General features: G+C 39.3%; 1 protein-coding gene across 4 annotated transcripts in view; it reads right to left on the minus strand.

Moving 5' to 3' along the window:
* lgi1b (leucine-rich, glioma inactivated 1b) overlaps nt 1-26693 on the minus strand; it is a 71017-nt gene that overhangs the window by 21981 nt on the left and 22343 nt on the right. For all 4 annotated transcript variants that reach the window (XM_028795475.2, XM_028795473.2, XM_028795472.2 and 1 more), the window contains 3 exons: nt 21997-22068; nt 21378-21449; nt 3938-4009 (listed from right to left, as the gene is read on the minus strand). In XM_028795475.2, the coding sequence (XP_028651308.1) occupies nt 3938-4009; nt 21378-21449; nt 21997-22068 (216 nt within the window). The remainder of the gene's footprint in view (nt 1-3937; nt 4010-21377; nt 21450-21996; nt 22069-26693) is intronic.

A 26693-nucleotide genomic window follows, 5' to 3' on the forward strand; every position in this document is an offset into this window, starting at 1 on the left:
TAGACCATCAATATCGGAGATAAAGCTCAACATCTTCAGACTTGTTCAGTAAAACACCTTTCATTGACATCCGTTCAGCTTTCAACACCACCATCCCTCAGAGGCTCATGAGGAAGGTGAGTCTGCTAGGCTACAACACTTCCCTATGCAACTGGATCCTGGACATCCTGACAGAGAGACCACAGACAGTCTGCTTTGGAAACACCATCTCCAGTACCATCACACAGCACTGGTACCCCTCCCAGGGCTGTGTACTCAACCAGCTTCTGTTCAGTCACATTAGCAATAGGGATGAGTCAGTTTACAGAATGGAGATTCAATGATTGGCAGACTGGTGCAAGTGCAACAATCTGTCTTTGGACAAAATGAAAGAGACAATTAATAATAATAATAATAATAATAATAATTCATTACATTTATATAGCGCTTTTCTTAGTACTCAAAGCGCTATCCACACAGGGAGGAACCGGGAAGCAAACCCACAATCTTCCACAGTCTCCTTACTGCAGAGCAGCAGCACTACCACTGCGCCACCTGTGAGGACAATTGTTGACTTCAGGCAGGTTTATGCTGTTCACACCTCCACTGCACATCAAGGGTTCTGGGGTGGAATTGGTGAAGAGCACCAAATTCCTTTGTGTGCACCTGGCAGCTGACCTTACTAAGTTAATACCACCTCCATAAAGACTCGGCAGGGTCTCCACTTCCTTCGGTGGCTGAAAAAGGCAAGCCTACCTCTCCCCTTTCTCACCACATTCTACAGGGGCAGCATTGAGAGTGTTCTGAGCAGCTGCATCACTGTCTGGTTTAGGAACTGCCATGTCTCTGACCGTATGGTCCTACAATGAATAATGCACACAGCTGAAAAGATAATCGGGACCTCTCTGCTCTCCATTAAAGACATCTTTATAAAACAATTCATCTGCAAGGCCCATAGCATTGTGAAGGACCACTCAAATCTGGCAGAAGGTACTGTAACATCTGAACCAGCTCTGCCAGGTTCTGCAACACCTTCTACCCCTTGGCTGTCTAGACTCTGAACTCAGAGCTGCCCCACTGCTCTAAGATCTGCTCCTAGTAGTTTATTATATGCAGTACATTTGTTACACTTGTTACTACTGTTCTTTTTCATTATTGGTCACTATTATTTATGTACTTTATTACTTCAAATTATTACCATCTATTTAGTTACTTATTTGTTTATTTATCTATTTCTAATATAGTAAAGTTTGTTACCTTTCTTCCCCCTTGTCCTGTGTTTATGTATTTTGCATCACAGTCCTGCGGAACGTTATTTCATGCCACTGTATGCTGCAATATGGTGTATGGATGGTATGACAATAAAACCATTTAACTTGACTTGAAACTCTCAAGCAAGCTTATTTACAATTGACTGAGGAATAGTTTTGGGATCGCCTTGTCAAAGCTGAGACCTAAACCCCATTGAGATGTTTTAGCACAACCTGAAAGAAATCCTCACACGATAACATGAGTTAGCTATGACAGTGTTACTAGGAGTTGGCCAAAATTCCTCCACAGCATCAACAGTGATTTTCAGTAGCTACGGAAAATATTGGGCTGCAGTTACTGCTGCTTTAGGGGGTCGTACCATTTATTTAGCCCAAAGGAGCAAGAACGTTTTTTTTTAATAGGACTACTCTACTGCCTACTCTAGTGCTGCTGCCTCATAGTAAGGAGATCACAGATTCATCTCTCAGGTCCTCCTTCATGAAGAATTATTATCAGTCTACATAGCTTTCCTTACTTCCTTACTTTATTAATTAAATAAATATATTTTTGTGTTATTTGCTTACTTAGGGTACCCTTTTAATTAATATTAGGTTTTAGTTGAATGTATGACAACATTTGCTGTTAAAAAATATGTAATAATGTAATACATTGTGGACATATTTTAATGGCATAATACTTCAAATCATACCAGAAGTAATTCCCTATGCAGCAGTAACTGTTAACTGAGAACATATTTCTGAAGTTGGATATAAGATAAAAAGCTAATAAACTGTTTAAATTGATTCTGAGAAATGCCAGGGTCCTCTGAGACCTATCAGTTGCACTCACTACCATATTATTTTGCCACTAGTTTAAAAAAATGATGTAAAAATGATGCATTGGATGTTTTAATAATAAATAATAATAATAATATATTTTATTTAATAGGCGTCTTTCTTAACACTCAAGGTTGCCTTACAATGAAATTAAACAACATCAGTAAAATAAAAACAAAGAGAATGATAAATCAAAAAGCAAGAATTAGCAAACAAACAAAGATAACTGGCAGTAACAGTGCAAAATTCACAATTGGTATACCAGTTTGAAAAGATAAGTTTTGAGGGCAGTTTTAAAATGTGTTATTGAGTCGAGCTGACGGACATGAGAGGGAAGAGAATTCCAGCGTTGAGGAGCACTATGAGACGCTTGAGCTCCCATAGAACAGTGTTTGATGTGCGGTACAGAAAGTAGAGCTGCAGAAAAGATCTGAGTGAGCGAGATGGAGTGTAAGTCTGTAGGAGATCAGTGAAGTTGTGGGGAGCTATTGTATTCGGTAGTTAACAGATTTAAAGCCCTTTATTTGAACAAATTAAAGTTTTGACTTGAATGTTTCAATTGCAGTTTTTTATGGAAAAGTGGAGCTATTTATATTGTCCACGGGAATATTTCATATTGCGTAGTGTGGGTGGTGCAGAGTCCCAGGGACCAAAGTTTGATTGCCATTGATGCTCATCTTTTTGTGGAATTTACTTGCCTTCCACATCCCAAAGTCATGGATGTGGAGTGGACTGGCGAGTCTAGGTTGGCACAGTATCTATCTTTATATATAATATGCTACCATGGCTGTCCGTTTGTCTGTTTAGGATTTTAAATCACCTGTAGCTCGCAAACCACTTGACCGATTGACCTGAAATTTGGTACACATATACTACATGTCTACTATCCACTTTTGATGGGTGATGATTGACCTCCAAGGTTATTCCTCTTTTAATTTTTATTTTATTTTATTGTAGAATCAACTCTCGGCAGAGGCCAGAGGTGGCCGTGCGGCGCATGTGTATGGGCGCTGTTCTCATCCCTACCACCTTCGCCGTCATTCCCCCTACCTCTTCATATCTTAAATTATTCTTGAGGCAGATTGAAGACTTCAGTGCCAGCTTAAGTGAAAAATGAAAGAAAATGTACTAAGTGATTGCAACACAAAAACTGACTTAATCAGTTTTAACATGAAAAGATGCCAACGAAAGAAGAGAAGCAGGCTGCTAGGGTGGACAAAAGAAGAGCTGCTCAGCAAGCAGCAAGCACATCAACCTCTGAGCAAACAAATGCTAAACGTACAGAGAAAGAGGATGAAAACTAGGAATGCTCAAGTCAAGTGTATTCACTGCACGTTATTGTGCAGTGCGCCGTTACTGGTTAGGGTATAACTTTGTCCTGTAAAACACTAGTGTCTTATCCAGAGTGAGTTTCTGTCCTGTACCTGATGCTGATAGAATATACATCAACTCCCCAGGGCCCTAAAATAAAAACACTGTTTTCTGAATTTAGTCGAAATAAGAATTGGATTCCTTATTTACACTTTCAAAGACTGACCGTCGTGAAAAAGTGTTTTCATCTTACTATAAAATATTTTATTTAAAAATGAATACAGTAATGAATCTCCACTTAAAGCAACAAAGTATTTAGAATGAATTTACATAAATGCTTCAAGACCATATTAATCATTTTAGAGTTCAAAAATATTTGAGCCATAGTATTAAAAGTACAGTAACAGCATTATTAGAGTAGTATTCTGGCAAGATAAAATATTTTTAAAAATCACTGAAGTTTTATTACTTGTTTAATACTTAAAAAAGCTGATGTCCCATAAACAAAGAGAACACTAATGGCAACAAACTCAAACCATTATGAAATATTTTACACTTACACCTTTGTCAGTGCTTCAAGTCCTTTGAAAACATCTTTGGGAAGTGTCTGCAGGTTGTTATTTGCCAGACTCCTACAAAAAACAAATAAACACACATTTGAAGGGCTTGATAATAAAACATCCCTATAGTCTTATATTACATATAAAAGAGGAAGATATAAAAGTAAATAACAAATTTATCATAAGACACAGCACAGAGCAGGTGACTGTTCAAAGCCACGGCTAAAGCTGATGGCACATTATGTGACTTCTAGTTGTTGGGTATGGCAGCCTAGCTGCATGTATTTCCTGATTTTGTCAATTGACCATGTCAGTTTGTATGACTGAAAACTGCTAGTCATGTCAAATTTAGCGACTGAGTGCTGATAACAAGCTACCTGACAGAACCATTGCTGAAATAAAGGTTAACAAGCACAGCGAGCTTAGTCACAGTATCAGCCCGTTTTATTTTCCCTTTTCCATTCCGTTGTGGTATGTAAAACACAAGATGTCAAACAGACAAACTGCTCTTCTATTTTTTTGGTCTACACACAACTGTGTTCCTTATACCTTATCACTGCATTACAAACATTGTACCTCCAGATGAGAATTCATTGGTTGTCAGCTCTCATACACACAAGTACGCCCCTTTAACTAAAGACAAAATCAAAATTGTTTGATTTTGTCAGCGCGAGTCATGGACTAGTTGGAGTCGCAGGTCATGTCATATTACGCAACTTTCCTTAGCAGAAGCGTGCTGCTAACTGCCTCACTAAGGTTATGTAGAGTATGTGAATTTCCCCTTGGGATTAATAAAGTATCTATCTATCCATCTATCTATCTAAATGAAGGCTACAACTGAAAAATGCCTGGAAATGTCATGTAATGTGACATGGCCTAAAGGCTGCTTCATTACCATTGTGGACAGTAGAGGGCACTGCAGCTCCTCAAATTCAGAACACAAGTGCTGTCATACAGTCAAAGGCTTCAATAAAAGAGGCGTATTAAATCCAATACCTTATACAGGTTTTAATCCTCCATATACAGACTTCCCTCCACAATAAATCCTCCTTATCTCCTCCAGGCAAGCTTTGTCTACCTCCTCCCGACTTAGCTAAGCTGGATGAGTCTGGGTGGCTCCTTTTATCTCAGGACCCAGGAGTACTTCAGGTGTCAAATGACTACAGCCTGGCAGCAATTCCGGGTCTGGCAGAACCTCCTTCGAGGTGTGCACTTTTCTTATAGCTCCCTCTGGTGGCACCCATACACCCTAACAGAGTTGTTCTCTGAGACTACATGTCCCAAAGTGCCCTGTAGCAGTATGAATGGGAGCTCTGAACGAGAGAAGCTGCCATCTAGCATACTGGGGAGAATAAACAGCCCTCAGAAACAGCCCTTCCCTGTCCTTCTGTTATATCTGGGCCAGGATAGGTACTGAAAACACATGTGGCTATGGTGTCTGTCTATCCACTTTGGACTTCCCATCTGGGTAAGGAACCTTCCCCTCTCTTGATCGATATGGGGCATCATGTCCAGGTAAGAAAACTTTCTCTCTCCTGGTCAAGATGGGTGTCCATCCTGTTTGGCACTCCCCATTCAAATAAAAAAAACAAATAAAAAACACCCAATGTTCACATCCTCCCACAAATTCACACAAACACATTACTAACTACATCTATTAGAGTTCTTGCTTTCATACTCAAGCGCAGAAAGCATTCACTTTTTTGTGCAAATAATTCTCAACTTGATTCTCAACCTTTTTATATAAACTACCAGTCAAAAGTTTTATTTATTTATTTATTTTTTTTATTAATTTTTATAAACAAACAAAATTGAAGACAAATCAAACCCCACACCTGAGAAGGAGAGCTTAGCTAAAGGAGAATTGCTTAGGGCTTTTTAATAAGACAACAATAAGCAAAAGAAAGGGAGAAATAAATATATATGTAAATAAGAGATGGAGAAGGGAATTAAATGTGGTAATAGTTATTTCTCTTATTCTAAAATAATATTGATCAGATCCTGCCAGGTTTTGAAAAAATTTTGTACAGATCCTCTAACTGAGAACTTAGATTTTTTCCAATTTCAAATAATATAAAACATCGGTTTCCCACTGACTTATCAGAGGAGAGTTAGGATTCTTCCAATTTAACAGAATAAGTCTACGTGCCAAGAGTGTAGTGAATGCAATCACCGTTTGCTTGTCCTTCTCCACTTCAAGTCCGTCTGGAAGAACAATGAACACAGCTGTTAATGGGTTAGGAGGAATTGTGATACCAAGGCTGTCTGAAAGGCACTTAAAAATTTTGGTCCAAAATGATGTTAGTTTGGTGCAGGCCCAGAACACGTTTTAGAACACCTCAGTTTTTTTCAGTTTTTATGGAAATGCATGCAGTTTAATATCTTAATGTTTCATGAAATCAAGACAAAGAACAAATAAACAATGGAAAATAAAAAAAAAATTCAAGGAATCATTAAGTGTACAAAGTTTTATTTGAATTTTTGATTCATCAAAGTAGCCACCTTTTGCTGATATAACAACCAAACTGTGGCAAAACTTTTGATTGAGAATGCCAGTCACATTGTGCAAGTCACCAACTCTGCCTCCAGCAAAAGAACCCCAGACCATTACACTTCCTCCTCCATGTTTGATAGTTGTGTGTCACATACTGAGGAACCACCCTTTCATCAACTTGATGCCGTATAAACACCCAGCATGATGAACCAAAGATTTAAAATTTTGATTCATTGGTCCATAAGACCTTCTTCCAGTCTGCAGTATTCCACAGCCCATATTTCAAAGCCCTATTTTATCCTTAAAGAAATGGCTTTCTTACTGTCACTCACCCTGTCAGACCTCTTCACAGTAGAAGCTGAGACTTGCGTTTATCGACCACAGTTAAGCTGTGCTTGAAGCTGTTGTGCTGTGAGGTGCCTATCACGCAAACTGGTGAGCCTCAGAAACTTGTCTTCTGATTGGGTTGTGACTTTGGATGTGATAGATAGATAGATAGATAGATAGATAGATAGATAGATAGATAGATAGATAGATAGATAGATAGATAGATAGATAGGAAGAGATCAATAAAGTATCCTATCATAGTTTCTTCCAGTTTTCAATTGCCTTTGGATTGTGTAGGCCACCATACTTACTGACACTTGGATTTTATTCAGTTTTTGCTAACCTAAACTTTAAATTTAAACCTCTGGCAGTTAACTGCTTACCATCTCACCATTTTACGTCATTTATTGCATTTCAACTGATTAAATTTTAAGAAAAACTGAGGTGCTCTAAAACTTTTGACCAGTAGTGTATGTATATATTATATATATATTGCATACACAACTGCTCTGTCATGGCCTTTTATGCCACACATATACTTGTGTGCATATGGCCTCCCTTGATTTTCAACTTAGATGCATCCTCTCACAACCCCACAGATAAACATGCCTGGTTAAAAGGTGATTTTGGGTGTGGGTGTGTGTATGGGTCTTCCTGTTTTGTGCCTGATGACCCCCACAAAATTAAACTTGGATTAAATACTGTCACACATGTGCATATGGGAGGTAGCTAAAGGGTTCAAAAAGGGCAATTCCACGCCAGGCCAAAGGGTGGCAGAGTGCAATAATCCTCTCTCTATTATCTCTGCAGACCAAACATGAGAAATCCTGCTTGGGTCCGATGACGGCACTTCCTGCGCTGATCACGTCAATTCCGATGACGTCACTTCTGGATCCTGTGATGATGACGTCACTTCCCCTTATCAGCCTTAAAACCCTGCCAACTGCCTTCAGTTAATCAGTTCTGTTTTGGACTCAAACCTGTATACAATTAATCAGGAGTAGATTTGTTATTTGTTAAAAAAGGTTGTCACACATGTGCGCATAGGGTCAGTTTAAGGGCTCAGATAATTGTAATCTTCCTCCAGAGGGCGCTGTCAACTAATGCCCTTTCTCTTCCTCTCTTTTCAGACCGGAATACTGACAACCATGACACCTCTGACTTCACTTCTGGTTTCCTACCTCCTGAATCCGACTCTTCCTGCGAAGAACATTTATCACAGGAAGCAACGCCATCTTAGTCAGTCTTCCTAGAGACTTGCATTATCAGGATGTTTTTTTTTTCTCTTCAATGTGCTATACCTCGCGTTTTATTTGAATATATAGAGTTAGCTTTCGTGGTACCCCAAAGATTTATTATTCTTGTCTCTTTGTTACAATGTTTCAGTCTTAAATGTACATACAGTACAAATACATTACTGCAGTATCTACTGAAAGTGTAATAAATTCTTATCATGCTGTCATATGTGTTTTTGACCATATTGATCACACTTAGCTGCTAGGATAAAGTTGAGTTTCTTGTAACAAGGTTCAGAAAATGAATGGCTGCTGCTTGATTTATTAGAAATGAATTATACTGTTAGTGTAGGGTAAACAAACAGCTATGGTAATAGGAAGGCAATGTCTAAGCATGGAATTCAAAATTAGGAAATACGGAAACAATCACACAATTGAAAATGATAGATTTATTTATTTGTCCCAAAGGGAACATTAGTTTCTTTACAGCAGCTCATTAAATAAATAAACATATGGGGCATTATGCGGGCATATTGTCGTTGGTATAAAGGAGCTCCAGTAGCGTTTCTTGACACACTTCTGCTGAATAATTCTTTGGCTGAAAGTCCTCCGTGTTAGTGTGTTAGACAGAGGATGTGCAGCATTGTTCATAATGGCACTCAGTTTAGTTTTCATTCTCTCCTTGGCTAATACTTCTAGGGGGTCCAGAATGCATCTCATAACTCAGTCTGCCATTTTAATTAGCTTTTTGATTTGGTGGGGCTCTCTTGAAGTGATGTTACCAGCACAGCACACCACAGCATAGAAAAATCACACTGGCCATCACGGAGTTATAGAAGATGTGATGGATGTCATTAGCCACATTAAAGGAGCAGACTCCTAAGAAAAATAGAGTCTGCTTTGCCTTTTCTTACATACAGCAGCTCCTCTGTGTTATGAGACCAGTCCAACCTATCACTGATGTGGACCCCCAAGTACTTGTAGGAGTACATCAGCTTTACATCCATTCCCTGAATAAGTGACCAGACATACAGGCTCTTTGGTGCAGTGAAAATCAATAACCAGTTCCTTGATTTTGCTGATGTTAAGTTGCAGACAATTCTTTCTGTACCAAGAAACAAAGTTCTCCACCTGATTCACGTACTCTGTCTCATCCCTCTTATCAATACACCCCATGAATGCAGAGTCATCAGAGAATTTCTGCAAGTGCCATGTCCTGGTATAAAAGCACCCAGAAACACTTTTTCTTAAAATCATTACTTTTCATTTTCTAAGGAAGAATACAGCATAACTGCTATTAAATGACAACAGTAATGTGAAGCACATGGACTTAATTGAAAGGAACCTTAACTGATGGCATTAATAATACAGGACCGCTCTGAGACCATTCTTAAAACAGCATAAAACCTACAGTTCAAGCACTGGCCCATTAAATTTTAAACTGCTCACAATTTTATTTGCTTTCAGACGTAATCTCATTTTGAATTCTGAACTTTGATTGCACTGCTCATCATAAATGCTCCTCTGGAGAGTTTAAATTGATTGGAGTTTGTCAGATAGCACAGACTTTTTAATTTAGACAGTTAACACATGGGCATCTTTTCATCAGAGAAGCCAACTTTTGATACCTACATAGACTTTTTTTTAAACAAAAATTCTGAAATAGTTATCAACACAAAAAATGTAGGCAGATTTTTAAAGGTATGCTGCTGGGGTCATCTAAGCCCCCTGCTTATTTGTTAAATACACTACATTACTTTATTCAATGACAGAGAGACTTTATGCCAATAAAATGTTGATCTGTTTTAGTGATATACTCTGAATACAATAGCTTAAGTCATCTGTGTACAAACTTGCCAAGGAAACCAGAAAACAAACCAATCGATAGTAGAAATAGCTATCATTTTTTACATTCTTGTGCCAGCCACCTGATAGGTCGCTACCACAAATAACAACGTGGTTTAAAATTACTTGTATTGATGGAGCTTCAGTTTGCACTCTGGGATTCCCTGTTATTTAGAGAAGAAGGAATCAAATGTCTGAACCTCATATGGCATTGGTGACTTATCAGCAGAGGGGAAAAATAAACTGGACAAGTGGCATCCTGACTCAGGTGCTAGAGGACCAGTAAATGTAGTTGATTCCTGCCTTGCACTGGATTCTACACCATTACAAACTGGAACTGAACGAAGCAGGAATGAAACAGACTAACACACTTTCTCTTAAAAGCATATGAAAGGCATAGCCTAAAACAGCAATAAGAGCTGGCAGGCAGAAAACCTTCAGTGAAGAAGCAGAAACATGTATTTAAAATGGGCAAGCTTCATCCTGAAATGAACCTCACAAAGAACTCAAGTCAGCCAATGAAAGACACTTAAGTGAGGGCACTACATTGCTACATGAAAGCCTACAAAGTGCTACATCTGGCATGCTTGGAAAATGTGTCCAGTATTTTTATCTTCAAAATACTTCAATTAATTTAACTCAAGACAAGAAAGTGAACAACATAGCTGTTCAGTGATCCAAACATGTTGCCTAGTCCCATAGTGGGACCTGGGAGTAGATGTGTCATCACCAGTGATGGATCCAGTGTCAAACCTTCATCTTATTTCATCAGCAGTGCTAATTGTGTGCCTTGTGCAGTTTCTGTAGTGGGCCTGATGACCTCATACAGCTGGAATCTGAAGCTTAGCATTTGTGCTCTCCTTCTCTACATTGCTAGATGTTTTTGGTGGTCAGGTCAGCAACAATTTTGTGTGTACTTTTTATTAGAATTCCAACTAGGGGGCTCTGTGTCTATGCATCTATCTATGCAATGAGAACTAACTATTTTACATTACAGCGAGTAATTAACCTTATAATAAAAATAGTAAAGCGTAATAAATTGAAAGAAAATTATGTTTCATGTTGCGTTAGAGGTATTCATTGCATTATACGTTTTTGTTCTGTTTGGCTTTGAAATTAACAAGCAAATACTTTTTAAACTTAGACTTTTCCTGTAAAGTTTTTAAATTAACTTTTCATCAATATCGCATTGAAGTCTGTGTTTGGATGTACCTCGTGACAATGCAACGTATAACTGCCTGTGAGTGAATATTGTTTCTTTCTCTCTAATAAATAAACTGACTTTTTCGAATGTTTGTACCTGTGATTTGTTAATTGTCATAGCAAAAGCTATTGTAACGGGAAACTGTAAACGTTTTAATACGAATGGCATATCAGGATCTCCTTTGGTGTCTAATGTTATCCGCAGAAGATGTACTACATTACCTTTCTTGTTGCTTGTTAAAATTTTACATGTCATTGCCGTGTAACCGATCAACAATTTTCATGTTAATTTATTTGACTTCATCGTTTCTCAGTGCTAGGATTTTCCATGTACTCATTTCTTCGGTTGATAACCCTTCAGGATGAAATTCACCAATAAGATTTGAACATATTAAGTCTTCTTTTATTGGGAGCGTAAAGTGAGGAAAATGTAAAAATTTATAAGAGCTGAGAGCATAGGAACTGCGACAAAAGAATTCACATGAATGAGAGGTGAGTGGACCGTGGATGTGGTTGCAAATGGTTGAGAGGAGGGCGGGACTTGACAAAATGTCTTGGAAAAAGTCTCGTCTCAAGATTTTCTTCTATAATAGAGAGATATCCTTTTTCTGAAAATGCTTAATTCTGTCTATGGTTATAAGAAGCTAAGTCTATAAAAGCAAGGGAATATTCAACCGTGGACACTATTCCATTCCATCACAGAGTACAATCAAGCACACACTCGTAATGTTCCAGTTTAGAAACCATAACTAATCAAAAACAAACTGTATATCTTTGAGATTTGGATGGAAAAAGACAAGAACAGATTAAAAATCTGCTAAAATGTTTTGCCCTTATTTAATATGCAAAACCATCCAGCTGCTTTCTTACTCTCCTTCCCCCATTATAAAGTCGTGGGGACAGGCAGGCAGAGAGCACAGGGCAAGAACCAATCCTACATATGTGGGGTAACCCTGCAAAATCTATAGACAGTCAGGGTGTCCTGTTGTAGCTCAGTAGTTCTAGCGACTGTGCCACTATGGCTCCCTAAACAGGTACAGTATGTTGCATGTTTTAATACATGCTGCTGGGGAGTGGTGATGCATTACATGTTAGTTAAGCATACAAGTAAGAATTCCGCTATACTCTGTACACACATTGATACTATTAAAACTTCTAGTACAAGATAACATAACATTACATGACATAACACAACACCCTCCGACCCTCATAATTCAATTTAGGGTCATGGAGAACAAGGCCTATCCTGGGAACATTTGACTTGAGGTAGGAACCAACACTGAAAAGGACGCAGTGCCCCCACCACAAACACACACACAGAGCACCATCCAGCCTGACAAATACACAGTCTAACATATTCAAGCCGGCTGAATCATTTTCATGGTCATGGGGGACTATCCTGGCAGCACTGCACACAAAGTAGGGAACAGTTATGGACAGGGCCCACTCACGCACTGACTCACACTGACTTAAGGGCATATTTGGAACTGCCAGTTTTAACTAAATACAGTACATTTGTCTTTGGGGATGTGAAAGAAAAATAATAATAATCAGAGTACATGAAGGAAAATACTGGGAGAACTGCAAACTCCCAGGTGTAGGATTTGAACCCAGGACACTGGATCCATAAGGTGGCAGTGCCTCCTACAGCACCACTCTCTGTTAATGTCTAGCTTTTATGGTAATGATTTTCCACTTGGTGTTTTTTAATAATTGTGTAATGGCTTCATTGAACAGTCACGCAAAAAGCACATTACGTATTGCTTTAATGCAATAATGAAAAACACTGTTTTGGCATCTGAAATTCATTCCTTGAATTATTTTTTTCATTTTTGTGGGAATACATTTTTTCAGTCTATAATCCCTTATGAGATTTTGTAATACAGTGTCACTGTCGTTAACATTGCTGCCTCACAGCTGAAGAATCCCAGGTCTGAATCCCTACTCTTGGTGTGGAGTTTGGATGTTCTCCCCATGGCTGAATGGATTTTCTCCCACATTTCAAAGACGTGCAGCTCACATTAAATTGGGATTGTAAATTGGCCTGATGGGAGTGGCTGTGGGTTCGCGCCTGTGTCTATCCGCTTACCCAAGTGTACCTTCCTTGGGCCTGGTACTGTCATCTTAGACACTGGCACCCCATGACCTTGAGCTGAAGAACTGGATGGAGTGCATGTAATTGTTACTTTACAAAAAAGGAAATGCAGCTGATGCATCTTTCACTTTATTAGATAAGAGTTTTAAAAAGGGGTAAAGCTATCAATAAGTAAAGTACTAAACCCAAAATACTGGAAAAGCGAATAGAATTGGTAAAAACTGAGTTTAGGATTATATCAGGAACCAAGTACTTAGTAAGATGGCATTTATATCAAAATGTAAAGGCAACAGAGCACACACAGTGAAAAACAAGAAGCTACAGGGTGCCAAAGAATCTGATGTTCACCATCTCCATGGCACTGAGCTCTTTCAATCACAAGACCACAGGACTCCTTGTACTTACAAGCCATGACACAGGCAAGTAATGGAAATGAATGATGCCCATCCGTCTTGGGGCTCCTGCTGTGCTGGCGCACTGACAGCAGGACTGAACTCCAGATCTGCCTGAATCCTGACATCACATCTCATGAACATTTACATTATAGCCGACTGAGAAGATTTGTTTTATTATTACTATTTAAGACATACTGGCATATTTAGACAGAAATAACAAAAGTGGGGAACATGCTTGCTTTATCAAAGATTCAGTCACAAATAATAACCAAACAATTGGGCTTGAATTTTAAATTCAAGTCCTAAGACAACTGTGGAAGTGGAGAAAATGGAAACAATGGGATAAAGTCAACCATCCTACACAGTTTATTTGCTTTTATACATTGCAGTGCAATGAATAAAACACGGATCAATAATACCATTAAGTTAGATCCAACATCCACTCCCCCACACATCCAGAGAACAACAAAAAAAAAAAACTGAATTTAATGTTAAGCAATCACTCAAAACTACTGAGGCATCCTAAGGGTTAGCTGAGTTTCAAGATACTTATTTAATTAATCAATTACGATATGACATATTCTATACAAAACAGGTTTTTCCCAAAACACGTTTTTCTGGGCAAAGGGTAAGAACATCTGGAAGGTCTCTACAGGGGTTAATACAGTGCATCCGGAAAGTATTCACAGCGCATCACTTTTTCCACATTGTTATGTTACAGCCTTATTCCAAAATGGATTAAATTCATTTTTTTCCTCAGAATTCTACACACAACACCCCATAATGACAGCGTGAAAAAAGTTTACTTGAGGTGTTTGCAAATTTATTAAAAATAAAAACATTGAGAAAGCACATGTACATAAGTATTCACAGTCTTTGCCGTGAAGCTCGAAATTGAGCTCAGGTGCATCCTGTTTCCCCTGATCATCCTTGAGATGTTTCTGCAGCTTCATTGGCGTCCACCTGTGGTAAATTCAGTTGATTGGACATGATTTGGAAAGGCACACACCTGTCTATATAAGGTCCCACAGTTGACAGTTCATGTCAGAGCACAAACCAAGCATGAAGTCAAAGGAATTGTCTGTAGACCTCCGAGACAGGATTGTCTCGAGGCACATATCTGGGGAAGGTTACAGAAAAATTTCTGCTGCTTTGAAGGTCCCAATGAGCACAGTGGCCTCCATCATCCGTAAGTGGAAGAAGTTCGAAACCACCAGGACTCTTTCTAGAGCTGGCCGGCCATCTAAACTGAGCGATCGGGGGAGAAGGGCCTTAGTCAGGGAGGTGACCAAGAACCCGATGGTCACTCTGTCAGAGCTCCAGAGGTCCTCTGTGGAGAGAGGAGAACCTTCCAGAAGGACAACCATCTCTGCAGCAATCCACCAATCACGCCTGTATGGTAGAGTGGCCAGATGGAAGCCACTCCTTAGTAAAAGGCACATGGCAGCCCGCCTGGAGTTTGCCAAAAGGCACCTGAAGGACACTCAGACCATGAGAAAGAAAATTCTCTGGTCTGATGAGACAAAGATTGAACTCTTTGGTGTGAATGCCAGGCGTCACGTTTGGAGGAAACCTGGCACCATCCCTACAGTGAAGCATGGTGGTGGCAGCATCATGGTGTGGGGATGTTTTTCAACGGCAGGGACTGGGAGACTAGTCAGGATAAAGGGAAAGATGACTGCAGCAATGTACAGAGACATCCTGGATGAAAACCTGCTCCAGAGCGCTCTTGACCTCAGACTGGGGCGACAGTTCATCTTTCAGCAGGACAACGACCCTAAGCACACAGCCAAGATATCAAAGGAGTGGCTTCAGGACAACTCTGTGAATGTCCTTGAGTGGCCCAGCCAGAGCCCAGACTTGAATCTGATTGAACATCTCTGGAGAGATCTTAAAATGGCCGTGCACCGACGCTTCCCATCCAACCTGATGGAGCTTGAGAGGTGCTGCAAAGAGGAATGGGCGAAACTGGCCAAGGATAGGTGTGCCAAGCTTGTGGCATCATATTCAAAAAGACTTGAGGCTGTAATTGCTGCCAAAGGTGCATCGACAAAGTATTGAGGAAAGGCTGTGAATACTTATGTACATGGGATTTCTCAGTTTTTTTATTTTTAATAAATTTGCAAACACCTCAAGTAAACTTTTTTCACGTTGTCATTATGGGGTGTTGTGTGTAGAATTCTGAGGAAAAAAATGAATTTAATCCATTTTGGAATAAGGCTGTAACATAACAAAATGTGGAAAAAGTGATGCGCTGTGAATACTTTCCGGATGCACTGTAGAATGTCGAAGCAGGACTTGTCACAAAGCACCCAAGGACGATGATGAAGAGCACAGTAGTAGGAGCAGCCATTTCTCCGTTTCCTCAAAACTGAACATAACAAAATAAAAACTACTTTTCTTCACAGTTACTGGAACATTTGTATCCAGCAGGAGGTGCTTGCTCCCTGGAATTGTGTTCTTTCTTGTTGCAGAAACAGACTTGACACATACCCATCCCTTTTGTAACCATGCCGGAAATAATCAGACGAAAGAACTATGGTAGAAAAAGAGATAAATGTATTTAATGTGCTTTAAAAGATAACTTCTACTTCTAAAAAAAAAGTATTTATAAATACACATCTAGGCTGGAGAGAAGCCATTGGAACGTGAAGTGTTATCCAGTTCTTCAGTGAGGGAATGCTGACAACTATATGCGCCCCATCTGGCGAGTGTTCGGCGGTACTGAAACAGCTTCTGGCTTCTCTGTGGTTTCTCTTCATTTTCTATACTCAATTTTTTATGAGTCTTGGCAGATATGGGCAACTGCCATCTGGGCTGTGCTCTTCTCAGACCTATTCAGCACCTTTTACACCTGTTCTGATCATTCATGGCTTCTGCAGACACAATCCCAAAGGGCGAGCGCCCTCTGCTGGATACAAATAGAATAAGTAGGACCAGATAATGGAGTAATGAAATTGGCACTTATCATCCATGTTGCATGTTTCACTGCATTCTGTAAACATGACAATACTATTATTATTACGGCTTCTACAATTTAAAGTCTTAATCTGAGCATATTTTGGACAATCTGAGCCAAAAGAAATTTCTACAATGTATCATGTCCAACTTCAAGATGAGACCATGTTTTGCACATATTAATGAGGAATGTATTTTATCAATATTTGATTCCCATTCATTATCTGAAATTGTAACTGAATGGAAGAAACTGGTGAAGTTTGGAGACACTGCCTATGTCTTCATCACTACTAGATACTGAAGTAAAGTTAGGCAGCTCAAGCTTGTGTCTTTTACTAAAGTCTATAATGTCCATTTAGATAAAGAAATGTCATCCTGTTCTTTGATGATGTCCATAGTCTTCAATCACAAGAGTGAAGACAGCCCTGATCACTTCATGGTTTTTGGGTTGCCGTTACTTAATAATCATTAATGCCATAAATTACGAGGGTATAGTAAAAAGTAAGGGCAAATTGAAAATTACGCGGTAATTGCAATGGATAGAAGCTGACGCAACACAACACGCTTGTGATGGGTTATGGGTAGCTCAAACACGCACAGCTGAGTGTTTTACTGTTAGTTTAGCTGAATCCAAGGTCAAATGAACATGGATGCTCTGCTGCGGGATTGCACCATTGTTGAACAACGTGCCGTAGTGAAATTTCTCTGGGCACAGGGAGTGAACGTTACTGAAATTCACTGAAGGATGTTGGGTATATTGGGAAAAAGAAGCTAAGGACAGAGCTGCCAGACAAGAGGAAAAGAGGAAGGCCTAAGAGAAGGTTTATGGATGTGGTGAGAGAGGACATGCAGGTGATGGGTGTAACAGAACAAGACGCAGAAGACAGGACAATATGGAAGATGATCCGCTGTAGCAACCCCTAACAGGAGCAGCCGAAAGAAGAAGAAGAAGATGTAGGCTCACTAAGGAAGTGAAAACAGCACGACTCAATGAAAAGTTTATGCATGGACAGAAAGGTTTAAAGCGGGAAGAAAAAGTGTGAACATCTTTCTGGCCAACCATCAACATCACGTACACAGGACCACACTGACATGGCGAATGCCTTCATCAGAGAAGACCAACAGATGACATTGTCTGCTATTCCTGCATATTTGGATATCAGCTAAGGATATGCACGTGTCATAGTGTATGATGACTTGGGGTGCTGTAAAGTTTGTGTATATATAAGGAACAGTCTGCTGATCTGTACAACCCAACAAACACATAATTTACAATTTGAATTTCCTTTTTCATTTACCCTCATAATTTAAACAGAATCTTGTGCAGCTGTTTAAGGCAGTGATTAGATGATCTACAGTGTGTCGAAAATGTTATCAAAAAGTAAATGTCACCTTTAAGAGCAAAGAGTGGTCTAAAAAAGAATCACTGAGACTGACACGTTTATTCAGAGGCTTGAACACCCAGCACCCCACTTTCAACACCTACGCCACCTTCACTGATAACACAGTCGGTGTCAGATACCATCAGTTTGCATTTTTAATGCCTTGCCACATTAAACAGCAGGCATGAGTATAACACAGAATCATGCCAAATAGCCATAAGGAGAAAAGAATTAAAACATGGACAAACTACAATCTTGTAGATGTTCATTATTACATAAATTATTAATTCCTCGCAAAGAACTCTATTTCCATCAAAAACTGTTTCAGAAACACATTGACACACCCCAAGGAAATAAGGTCAGGAACAATGGAAACAAAATGCAATAACGGATTTGCTTACTTCTTCCTTATGGTGACAGTTTGTGCTAATGACGTGACGGTTGATCAGGAGGTGTGAACAGTGATGTAAAATCTCAGTATTAAAGACTTAAGGACAAACCAGAAAGAGTACTCAGACTGAACTAAAGATAAAACCTTGGCACACCTGTTCAAAGGGCAAAGCTTAACACAATGATGATTGTTAGACCAAAGCTCATGTAATTTCTTACAGATTGTCTGTACTATCAAAACTGATTTCTTTCTTTTATTAAAAAAACAATGTTTGGATGCCCTTTAACATATAGCTTAACGTTAAATAGCTGGCCACTATGTCAAATGTCATGCAACACTTGTCACGTGGCTAGCAGCATGTAACATCATGGCAACCAGCACACAAAACAGTGGCGTCAGTGATGTCAATGATAAAAACAGTAAAACAAATAAAAATAAAAATAAGAAACAATCATTTTTCCTTGAATAGTGTATCCTAGAAAACAAAAATCAAGAAATGTTTCAACTTTTCAACATAAAGTGAGATAAAAATGCTTAGATCCAAAGTGCCATAATGGATAATGTTTAAATCTCATCAGCTTGTAAAATGTAACTTTTTCATCTTTATAGTTTTTTGATAGGAGGGGGTCCTCAACATTCAGAATAAATTTAAGGAAGCCAAGCCAAAGAACCATGGATGCTTTAAAAACCATGGAAGGAGAGCATAACATACTAAATTGATTAAACCAGAAGCAAACCCCTCATGTCCCTCTGTGTTTGGATACAGAGGCCTGTTGGGTAGGGTGGCCCACCAACTTGCCCAGCTACCAAGTACCAATGTGCCCTCTTACTTACCTTCCATCTCTCATTCTCATACACATCCACAACCCTGGCGTCTCCTTGACTTAACGTGTCTCTGACCATTAGATGCCATTAAACTCCACTACTGGTGTCACTTCCAGGATGAGGGTGTCCTTACTTCTGCCCCATATCCCTGCTGACTCCTGGCTGTCCTGTACCCCTGCACTTTTAGCTGTGGCTGGCACTCTTTAACCTACTACTGCTTTTTAAACTGTAATGTCATACTGCCCACAAAACAGATGGGCGGTACAGTGATAGCTTTCTGCCTTCCCCCCCCAAAGCGACTCTTGTAAAGGCTGACCAGGCCTAAGATGCCTTAGCTATTAGCCCTGTGCTGCCACTTGGCTGCCAGAAACCTTTTTGTTTTCTTCTCACATCCCCTTGCTGGCCTCGCTCCCTTTCTTGGACTGTCGGTTATTCCTTTCAGTTATTGGGTTCCCTGCCTGCTCACCCCCCTTTAACATCCTAGGGAAACATTTCATTTTCGCACACAGACTGTATCTCTCGCTTTGTCTCACAAACTTGTGTAGGGATCCTGTCTTTTACTTCCATTCTCAGCAGCCTGCGTGTTCTTACAGTGTTAGGTACAGGACTGCTTTTGTCTCAGATGTCTTCAGAAATCTCCTCTTTTACTGTAGCCTTCCTGACTCCAGCTAAGAGTGCCTTTGCCCCTGGCCATCAGATGACAATGCCATTATTTCTCTTTTTGACTGCAATATAAACACATTATGCATTTCTAGCTCAAAAGTGGTGTATTCTTAAGATTACCTCTCAGACTATGGTTATAGAATGATCACTTTGTAAATTAGACATATTTAATAATGTGCCTATCAGCTAATATACACTGCTATGGGCAGTGTTCATCTTTTTCACTGACCACATTGGCAGTATGGCAACTGACTATTATTGCGGGCTGCAGTGTCCTATGATTGCTAAAACATGTTGACACTGGTAAGTTCAAGCCAATGAAGATAAAACTTTCTAAACATCTACAGTATGTATTGAAATCTCCCACCTAAAATTCTTGAGTTGTAGAGGGCAGCGGATTTAAGACAGGAAACAATCCTGGATGGTGCACCAGTCCAATACATGGCATACTCACACTCAGACATACCAGGCAAAGATACAGTGACCAACAACCCCAACCTGAAGAGATGTTAAGGACGGCTGCAACAAACACTGGACATTTTATGGCAATGCATAAAGTCTTCAGGAAAACAGAAATTCTTAAATTGATTACTGGAATATTTATTTTGCAGTTCAGTCTTTTAAGAACGTACAGTTTTATGTACAGTACATCTGACTGGTTTTAATACAGTATGTGTAAAATGATGTTGCACTGCAAGTTTTGGGGAAATTCAATAATATATGGGGCATAAGACAGATGCATTCTCTCACATCAGAGCAATTTAGTGCCACCAGTCTACCTAACATTTACAACTTCAGGAGAAAACCGGAGAACCAGAGAAAGCCATACGAGCAGAAGGAGAACATGAAGGCTGCACAAAGATGTTGTATGCCCAGGGATTTGAACTGAATTGTCTGGAGCTATAAAACAGAGGCACTGCACCTCCAGATTTAAATCATCAGCTACTAAATGTAGCAAGTACTCGGCTGAAATTTCCAGATCCAACTTACAATTGTATCACCAGCAATTGGTCTTGAATGTTCGGCTTTACAAATATGAACCCTGCCTCTATATGAATATGAAGAGCGTAGCTCAAAAGGCATTGGTGCAGATAACAAATATATCAATGGTAGGAAACAAAAAGTAAAACATAAGCAGAACTGAATAAGTCGTCCTAATGAGCTTTTGAACAAAATGTGCACACATAGGTTTTTTTTTTGGGGGGAGCATGCACTGATACAATGCGCTGTCGGACCCAAAACATGACAAACCACCTCAGGATCCCAAATTAGGACCCTGGAGCCACCTCAGCACCACACTAGTTCAAATGGAATGGAACAGTGTGAAGTTTTTACAGTGGCTGGATTGCCACCAAGCTCTCCCTGCAAGATGGAGGACCTTCTTGTAGAGCTCGATCCCAGTTTAACATCTTACCCAGGACAGACAGTATGCAGCCATTTATTTATATTTTTGTTAAAATAAAAAGGCAAGTCAAAATTGAAACATAATATTCTCAGACATACTTGGACTGGGCGTTTCGAGGATGGAATGTTATGTTAAAATTAAAACAGTACATTTGAATAATGTGATAGTAAGAGTGCACATCACCAAAACAGAATGTAATTCCGAGCAGTCAGGGATACTTACAGGTGGATTAAGGATTTCAGTCCTCGAAAAGCATTTGAAGAAATTGACTGGATTTTATTGTTTTCAATAAACCTGTAAAAAAAAAAAAAAAAAAAAGATCTGGCTTCAGTTTATTTAAATGCATGAACCATCAAGAAATGCACTCATGTTTATACCCTCCAATTTATTGATCAAATAAAGAAACCATCCATTCATTATCCAACCCACTATATCCTAACACAGGGTCATGGGGGTCTGCTGGAGCCAATCCCAGCCAACACATGGTGCAAGGCACCAGCCCACACACACCAAGCACACACTAGGGACAATTTAGGATCACCAATGCACCTAACCTGCATGTCTTTGGACTGTGGGAAGAAACCAGAGTACCTGGAGGAAACCCACGCATTCACAGGGAGAACATGCAAACTCCACGCAGGGAAGACCCGGGAAGCGAACCCAGGTCTCCTAACTGCGAAGCAGCAGCACTACCACTGCACCACCGTGCCACCATAAAGAAACCATAAACACATAATATATAAAATGTATAAATAATACAAAACACAATGCAAATATTTAAAAAGAGTACAGAAACTACATAACAGATTTTGACATTGTAGCAATAACACTACATACTTACAGGTATTCAATGTGAGGAAGCCCCTGGAATGCATCATCAGCAATTGTTTCAAAGGAATTTGCCGTGAACAAGCTGTGAAAAAAATTGTTGACATAACATTACTGAAAACAAATTGCTGTAACTAACACATGAGCTCAAATCAATCCATCCATCTGTTTCATATTTCATGGCCAGAGTCATGGTCTGAAGTCATTTTTTGGTGTAAAATCTAAATGAACACTCTGTCTTCAGCCGCCCACTAGTTTCAGTTACATTACATCGATTAATACAAGGGACATGTGTAGCATAATACATACTGGGATGGCCAAATAAATAAAAAGGAAAATAATATCTGAAGCATTTGTAGGGCGCTGGTGTTCATATAATGGGTTGCCTTCCTACTCTTAATGAACTTTTAACTGGAAACTGGCAAAGAGATTTAAGAGGCCGTATTATCAAGCCAGCAACAAAACTATTAGTATACTAAAATGTATGACTGAAAGTGTATGAGATGAGCTAAATTGTATACATGGCCATGAACAACCATTTAAGAGTGCATACATATTAAGGTAGATGTTTGTGTCAAACGCACAGTATTTAAACAACAACATTTATTTATATAGCACATTTTCATACAATGGGCATAGCTCAAAGTGCTTTACAAGATGAAGAAAGAAAAGTTTATGTGAAACAAAAAGAAGATTAGGCAATAATCTCCAATCTCCAAACTACCTTTCTTGTCAAAAATATTAGAAAAAGTAGTTTATGAGCAATTAACTCATCACCTACAGGACCATCAGGTAATGGACCTTTTTCAGTCAGGCTTTAGGCCCCAACACAGCACAGAAACCGCGCATTTACGTGTCCTAAATGACGTCCTTTTGGCACTGGACTCGGGACTCCACGTGATTATGGTTCTTCTCGACTTATCTGCTGCTTTCGACACAATCGACCACGACATCATGATCTCCCGACTCGAATCCTGGACTGGTGTATCTGGCTTAGCCCTTGACAGGTTCAGGTCATATTTCTGCAACAGGACTCTCAGAGTCATGTTAGACGATTTTTCATCTGAATCAGTCCTACTCCCATGTGGGGTCCCCCAGGGTTCCATTTTAGCGCCACTACTTTTTTCAATCTACATCCTGCCTTTAGGTGCAATTTTTAGAAAACATGCAATTTCATATCACCTATATGCTGACGACTGCCAAATTTATTTCTCTCTCAAGTCAACTGACTCCACCAAACCTCTCCTTGATTGCCTATCGGACATTAAGGACTGGCTGGCTGTAAACTTCCTTCACCTGAACGATTCAAAAACCGAGGTCATTGTTTTTAGTCCCGACTGCAAACAGATTCCACCCTTTGGCCTCGATTCTCTTCCCACTCCAGTAACTTTGTCTGTTTCCAATCTTGGAATTAAAATGGATTCGTTCCTGAAAATGGATGCTCAAGTCAACAGCATAGTAAAATCCTGCTTTTTCCATCTCAGGCGAATCGCCAAACTCAAGCCTATTCTGTCAAACCACCTCCTGGAATCAGTAATCCATGCATTCATTACGTCCCGGCTTGACTACTCTAATTCCTGCCTTTATGGTATCACTCAAGCCACTCTTTCTAGACTCCAACTGGTTCAAAATGCGGCTGCAAGGCTTTTAACTGGAAGCAGCAGAAGCCAACATATTACACCGATTTTAAAAACTCTACACTGGCTGCCGGTTAGATTCAGAATCGATTTTAAGATACTCCTCCTAACCTATAAGGCATTAAACGGTCTAGCCCCCGCCTACTTGAGTGTCTTGCTCCATTGTCACAATCCCCCTCGTGTTCTTAGATCCGCAGATCAGCTGCTCCTAACCGTTCCCAAGGTACGTTTTAAAGCTCGTGGTGAAAGGGCTTTTTCTGTCGTTGCACCCAGGCTCTGGAACTCCCTACCCTTAGTGGTTAGGCAAGCCGCTTCAGTCGCCACTTTCAAATCACGCCTAAAAATGCACTTCTTCACATTGGCTTTTAATTCTTAATCTGTTTCTTTTTCCACTTACTTTTCGCTATTTCTTTATTTTATTGGGTCCCCCGACCTGTTTTTAGTATTCTCTGTTCTAATTCGCTCTTAATGTTTGTTTTTAACTTTTTGCTCTTAGTCTCACTTGTCTTAACTGTACAGCGCTTTGGTCAGTTGTAATGCTGTATTTTTAAGCGCTTAACAAATAAATATGGTATGGTATGGTAATACTAAGTAACAAAGAATAAAGTAAGGTCAGATGGCCAAGAGGACAGAAAAAACAAAAAAGACAAACTTGAGATGGGGTGGAGAAAAAAAAATCTGCAGGGGTTCCAAGGCTGCCAAACTCCTACTGGGCAAAAGTAAGTTAAAGAAATTAAATATGTAACATTATTGTGTACACCATTCACTCCTATCAACTTTTCTAAAAATGAAGACTGCTCACTTTGTCTTAAATGTCTTTTCATTTGGATTTTTCCTTGAGACAATGCGGTTTATGCTACTTCCATTCAAAATAGACATTTGTGGTACTGTTGTACTCTCCAGTTTACGATAATCTTAATAACGTTTACCCAGATATACAGTAAGTAAGTAACTGGTGATGTTTTCCTTTATTCTGACCCAAAAGAATTCTGGGCTGCTTTGGGGGTGCTCAGTGGATGGTCATCCATTTGGTTTGAAGTGAACATGCAGGTAGAGCAGACAATCTGTACTACAATCAGTTTTGTGAAGGTGTTAGTAACCTACAGTTGCATGGGTGTTTCTCTTTCTAAGGCAGCCATCTTGTGAAACATGGCCATTTGTCAGTGAATGCACGTGGCTTCAAATTTGAAAAGCCCAAATTCCTTGTGTACTCATGTAGGCTATTCCCTACTAAAATCCACCAACCCATTGCAAATTAGTTAAAGTTACCAAATGATTCACTCAATAAAAAATAAAGGAGGCTATCTGTATACTATACAGAACATCAACTGTTGAAGGGACCGTCTTCTTTAACCTGCTACCTTCTGCGTTCTGCTTGTAAATCAAGGGTGCTCGGCATTAGGGACACTTTCTGTACTAGATTGGTACTGACTTGGATTCATGGATGTCTTTATAGTCAAGTTTCAGGGATGTCCACAGGACATTACTGGCTAGTGATATTAGAGTAAATATGTGAAATTTCCTGAGATGGTATACAGAGAATAAAAGGATAATGAAAAAGATATGGTGGGCAGCTCTCGCGGAATTACATTTTTTGTAATGTATTTGTGGCTTATGGTTAAAATCCTCCAAGTGGGCTTCACATCAAGTAACATTCCTATCATCTTTTGAATTGATGGGTTAGAAGCCAGCAGTGACACCTCCAATTTCACATCCTGACACTAGGCAAGTTTCTGGACCTTCCACACAATCTGCCTGCTTCTTTTGTCACCAATGCAGTATATGAGACTTCAGTTTCCGTTCTTAACATGTCAACGGCAATAGACGGAACTGAACGATATGGAGAATCCATCAGTTTTACAGATGTTTTTATGGGTATTCTAAGTTGCTTTACCAACATAATGTTTATTTCTTGTCTTCTTAGGGTGTTAAGGCTGGGGGCTGTCAAAAAACAGGACCTGTTAAAGCCCATTGCGGCACTCCTTGTGTGATTTTGGGCTATAGAAAAAATAAATTGTTTTTGTTGTTCTGTTTTAAGAGGCTAAAATAGTAATTTTTAAGTCAAGGCAAAGTATGAGTTTTAAATGCTAATCATTTTTTGGACAATTTGATTAACTAATAGACCTTCTTGACAGAGCAGGTCGTCAGTAAGGGAACCCCCAGAAGATATTAGTGAGATTAGGCAATAAATGAGTCCCACGATGAGGCTAGCTGTAAATATTGTTTTATGTTAAATGTAATAAGCTTCAGTTGAGTTACACTGCAGGCCTTAAATACTATACCATTGCTTCTTTTCAGATTTTATGTTTTTGTTGTGAGTTGAGTGAAAAACAAGCTAATTCTAAAGAAGTAATCATGAAAATGGTAAGAAAGAGTGTCAAAAGTGTATATTAAAAGAACAGTCAATAACAAGCAAGAGATGAAACCAGTCAAAGGAAACACAATGTCAAGTTCAAAACATAAAAATATAAATCACAGGTTGTAAAATACAAGAAAATGAAAGGAAAAAAAAGACCTGACTGCCTAAAGAATCCTTTCCCTAAATAGCAAGCAATTGTGTTTATTCTGAGATTTATCCAAAAGTGTGGACATTAACGTGACTTGTATCATCTTGGACCCTTACTATATTGCCACATGCAGTACTGCCATTAAAACACGGCACAAACAACACAACTGTCACCATGAAAATAAACAAAAATGGTGTTGGAATCACCGAAAGCATTAAAGAAATAACAATACAGTATATGTATATATAAAAGTATGCGGTACATTTAATTATGGCATGGTTTTTTTGTGTCATAATTAAAAACATTGACCAAGTGATTGATTGCTTTTCAGTACACCACTCAATATTTATGTAGTTTTAAAATGCAAAAAGTGTATTGAATTTTCATTCATGTTCATAAATCACGTATCATAATTAAAAGCAAATCAAATAATTTGCATTTTGCTTAGCAGCAGCTTGCATATTTTGCATTTCGATTCAAGACCACGCTTAAATTGTACCAAAACCAAATGCAATCAAATGACCAGTCATCGTCAAAAGGTGGGACAAGGGACAGAGAGCAGTGTC

Source organism: Erpetoichthys calabaricus, chromosome 2 (assembly GCF_900747795.2).
Source record: "Erpetoichthys calabaricus chromosome 2, fErpCal1.3, whole genome shotgun sequence".
Classification (NCBI taxonomy): Eukaryota; Metazoa; Chordata; class Cladistia; order Polypteriformes; family Polypteridae; genus Erpetoichthys; species Erpetoichthys calabaricus.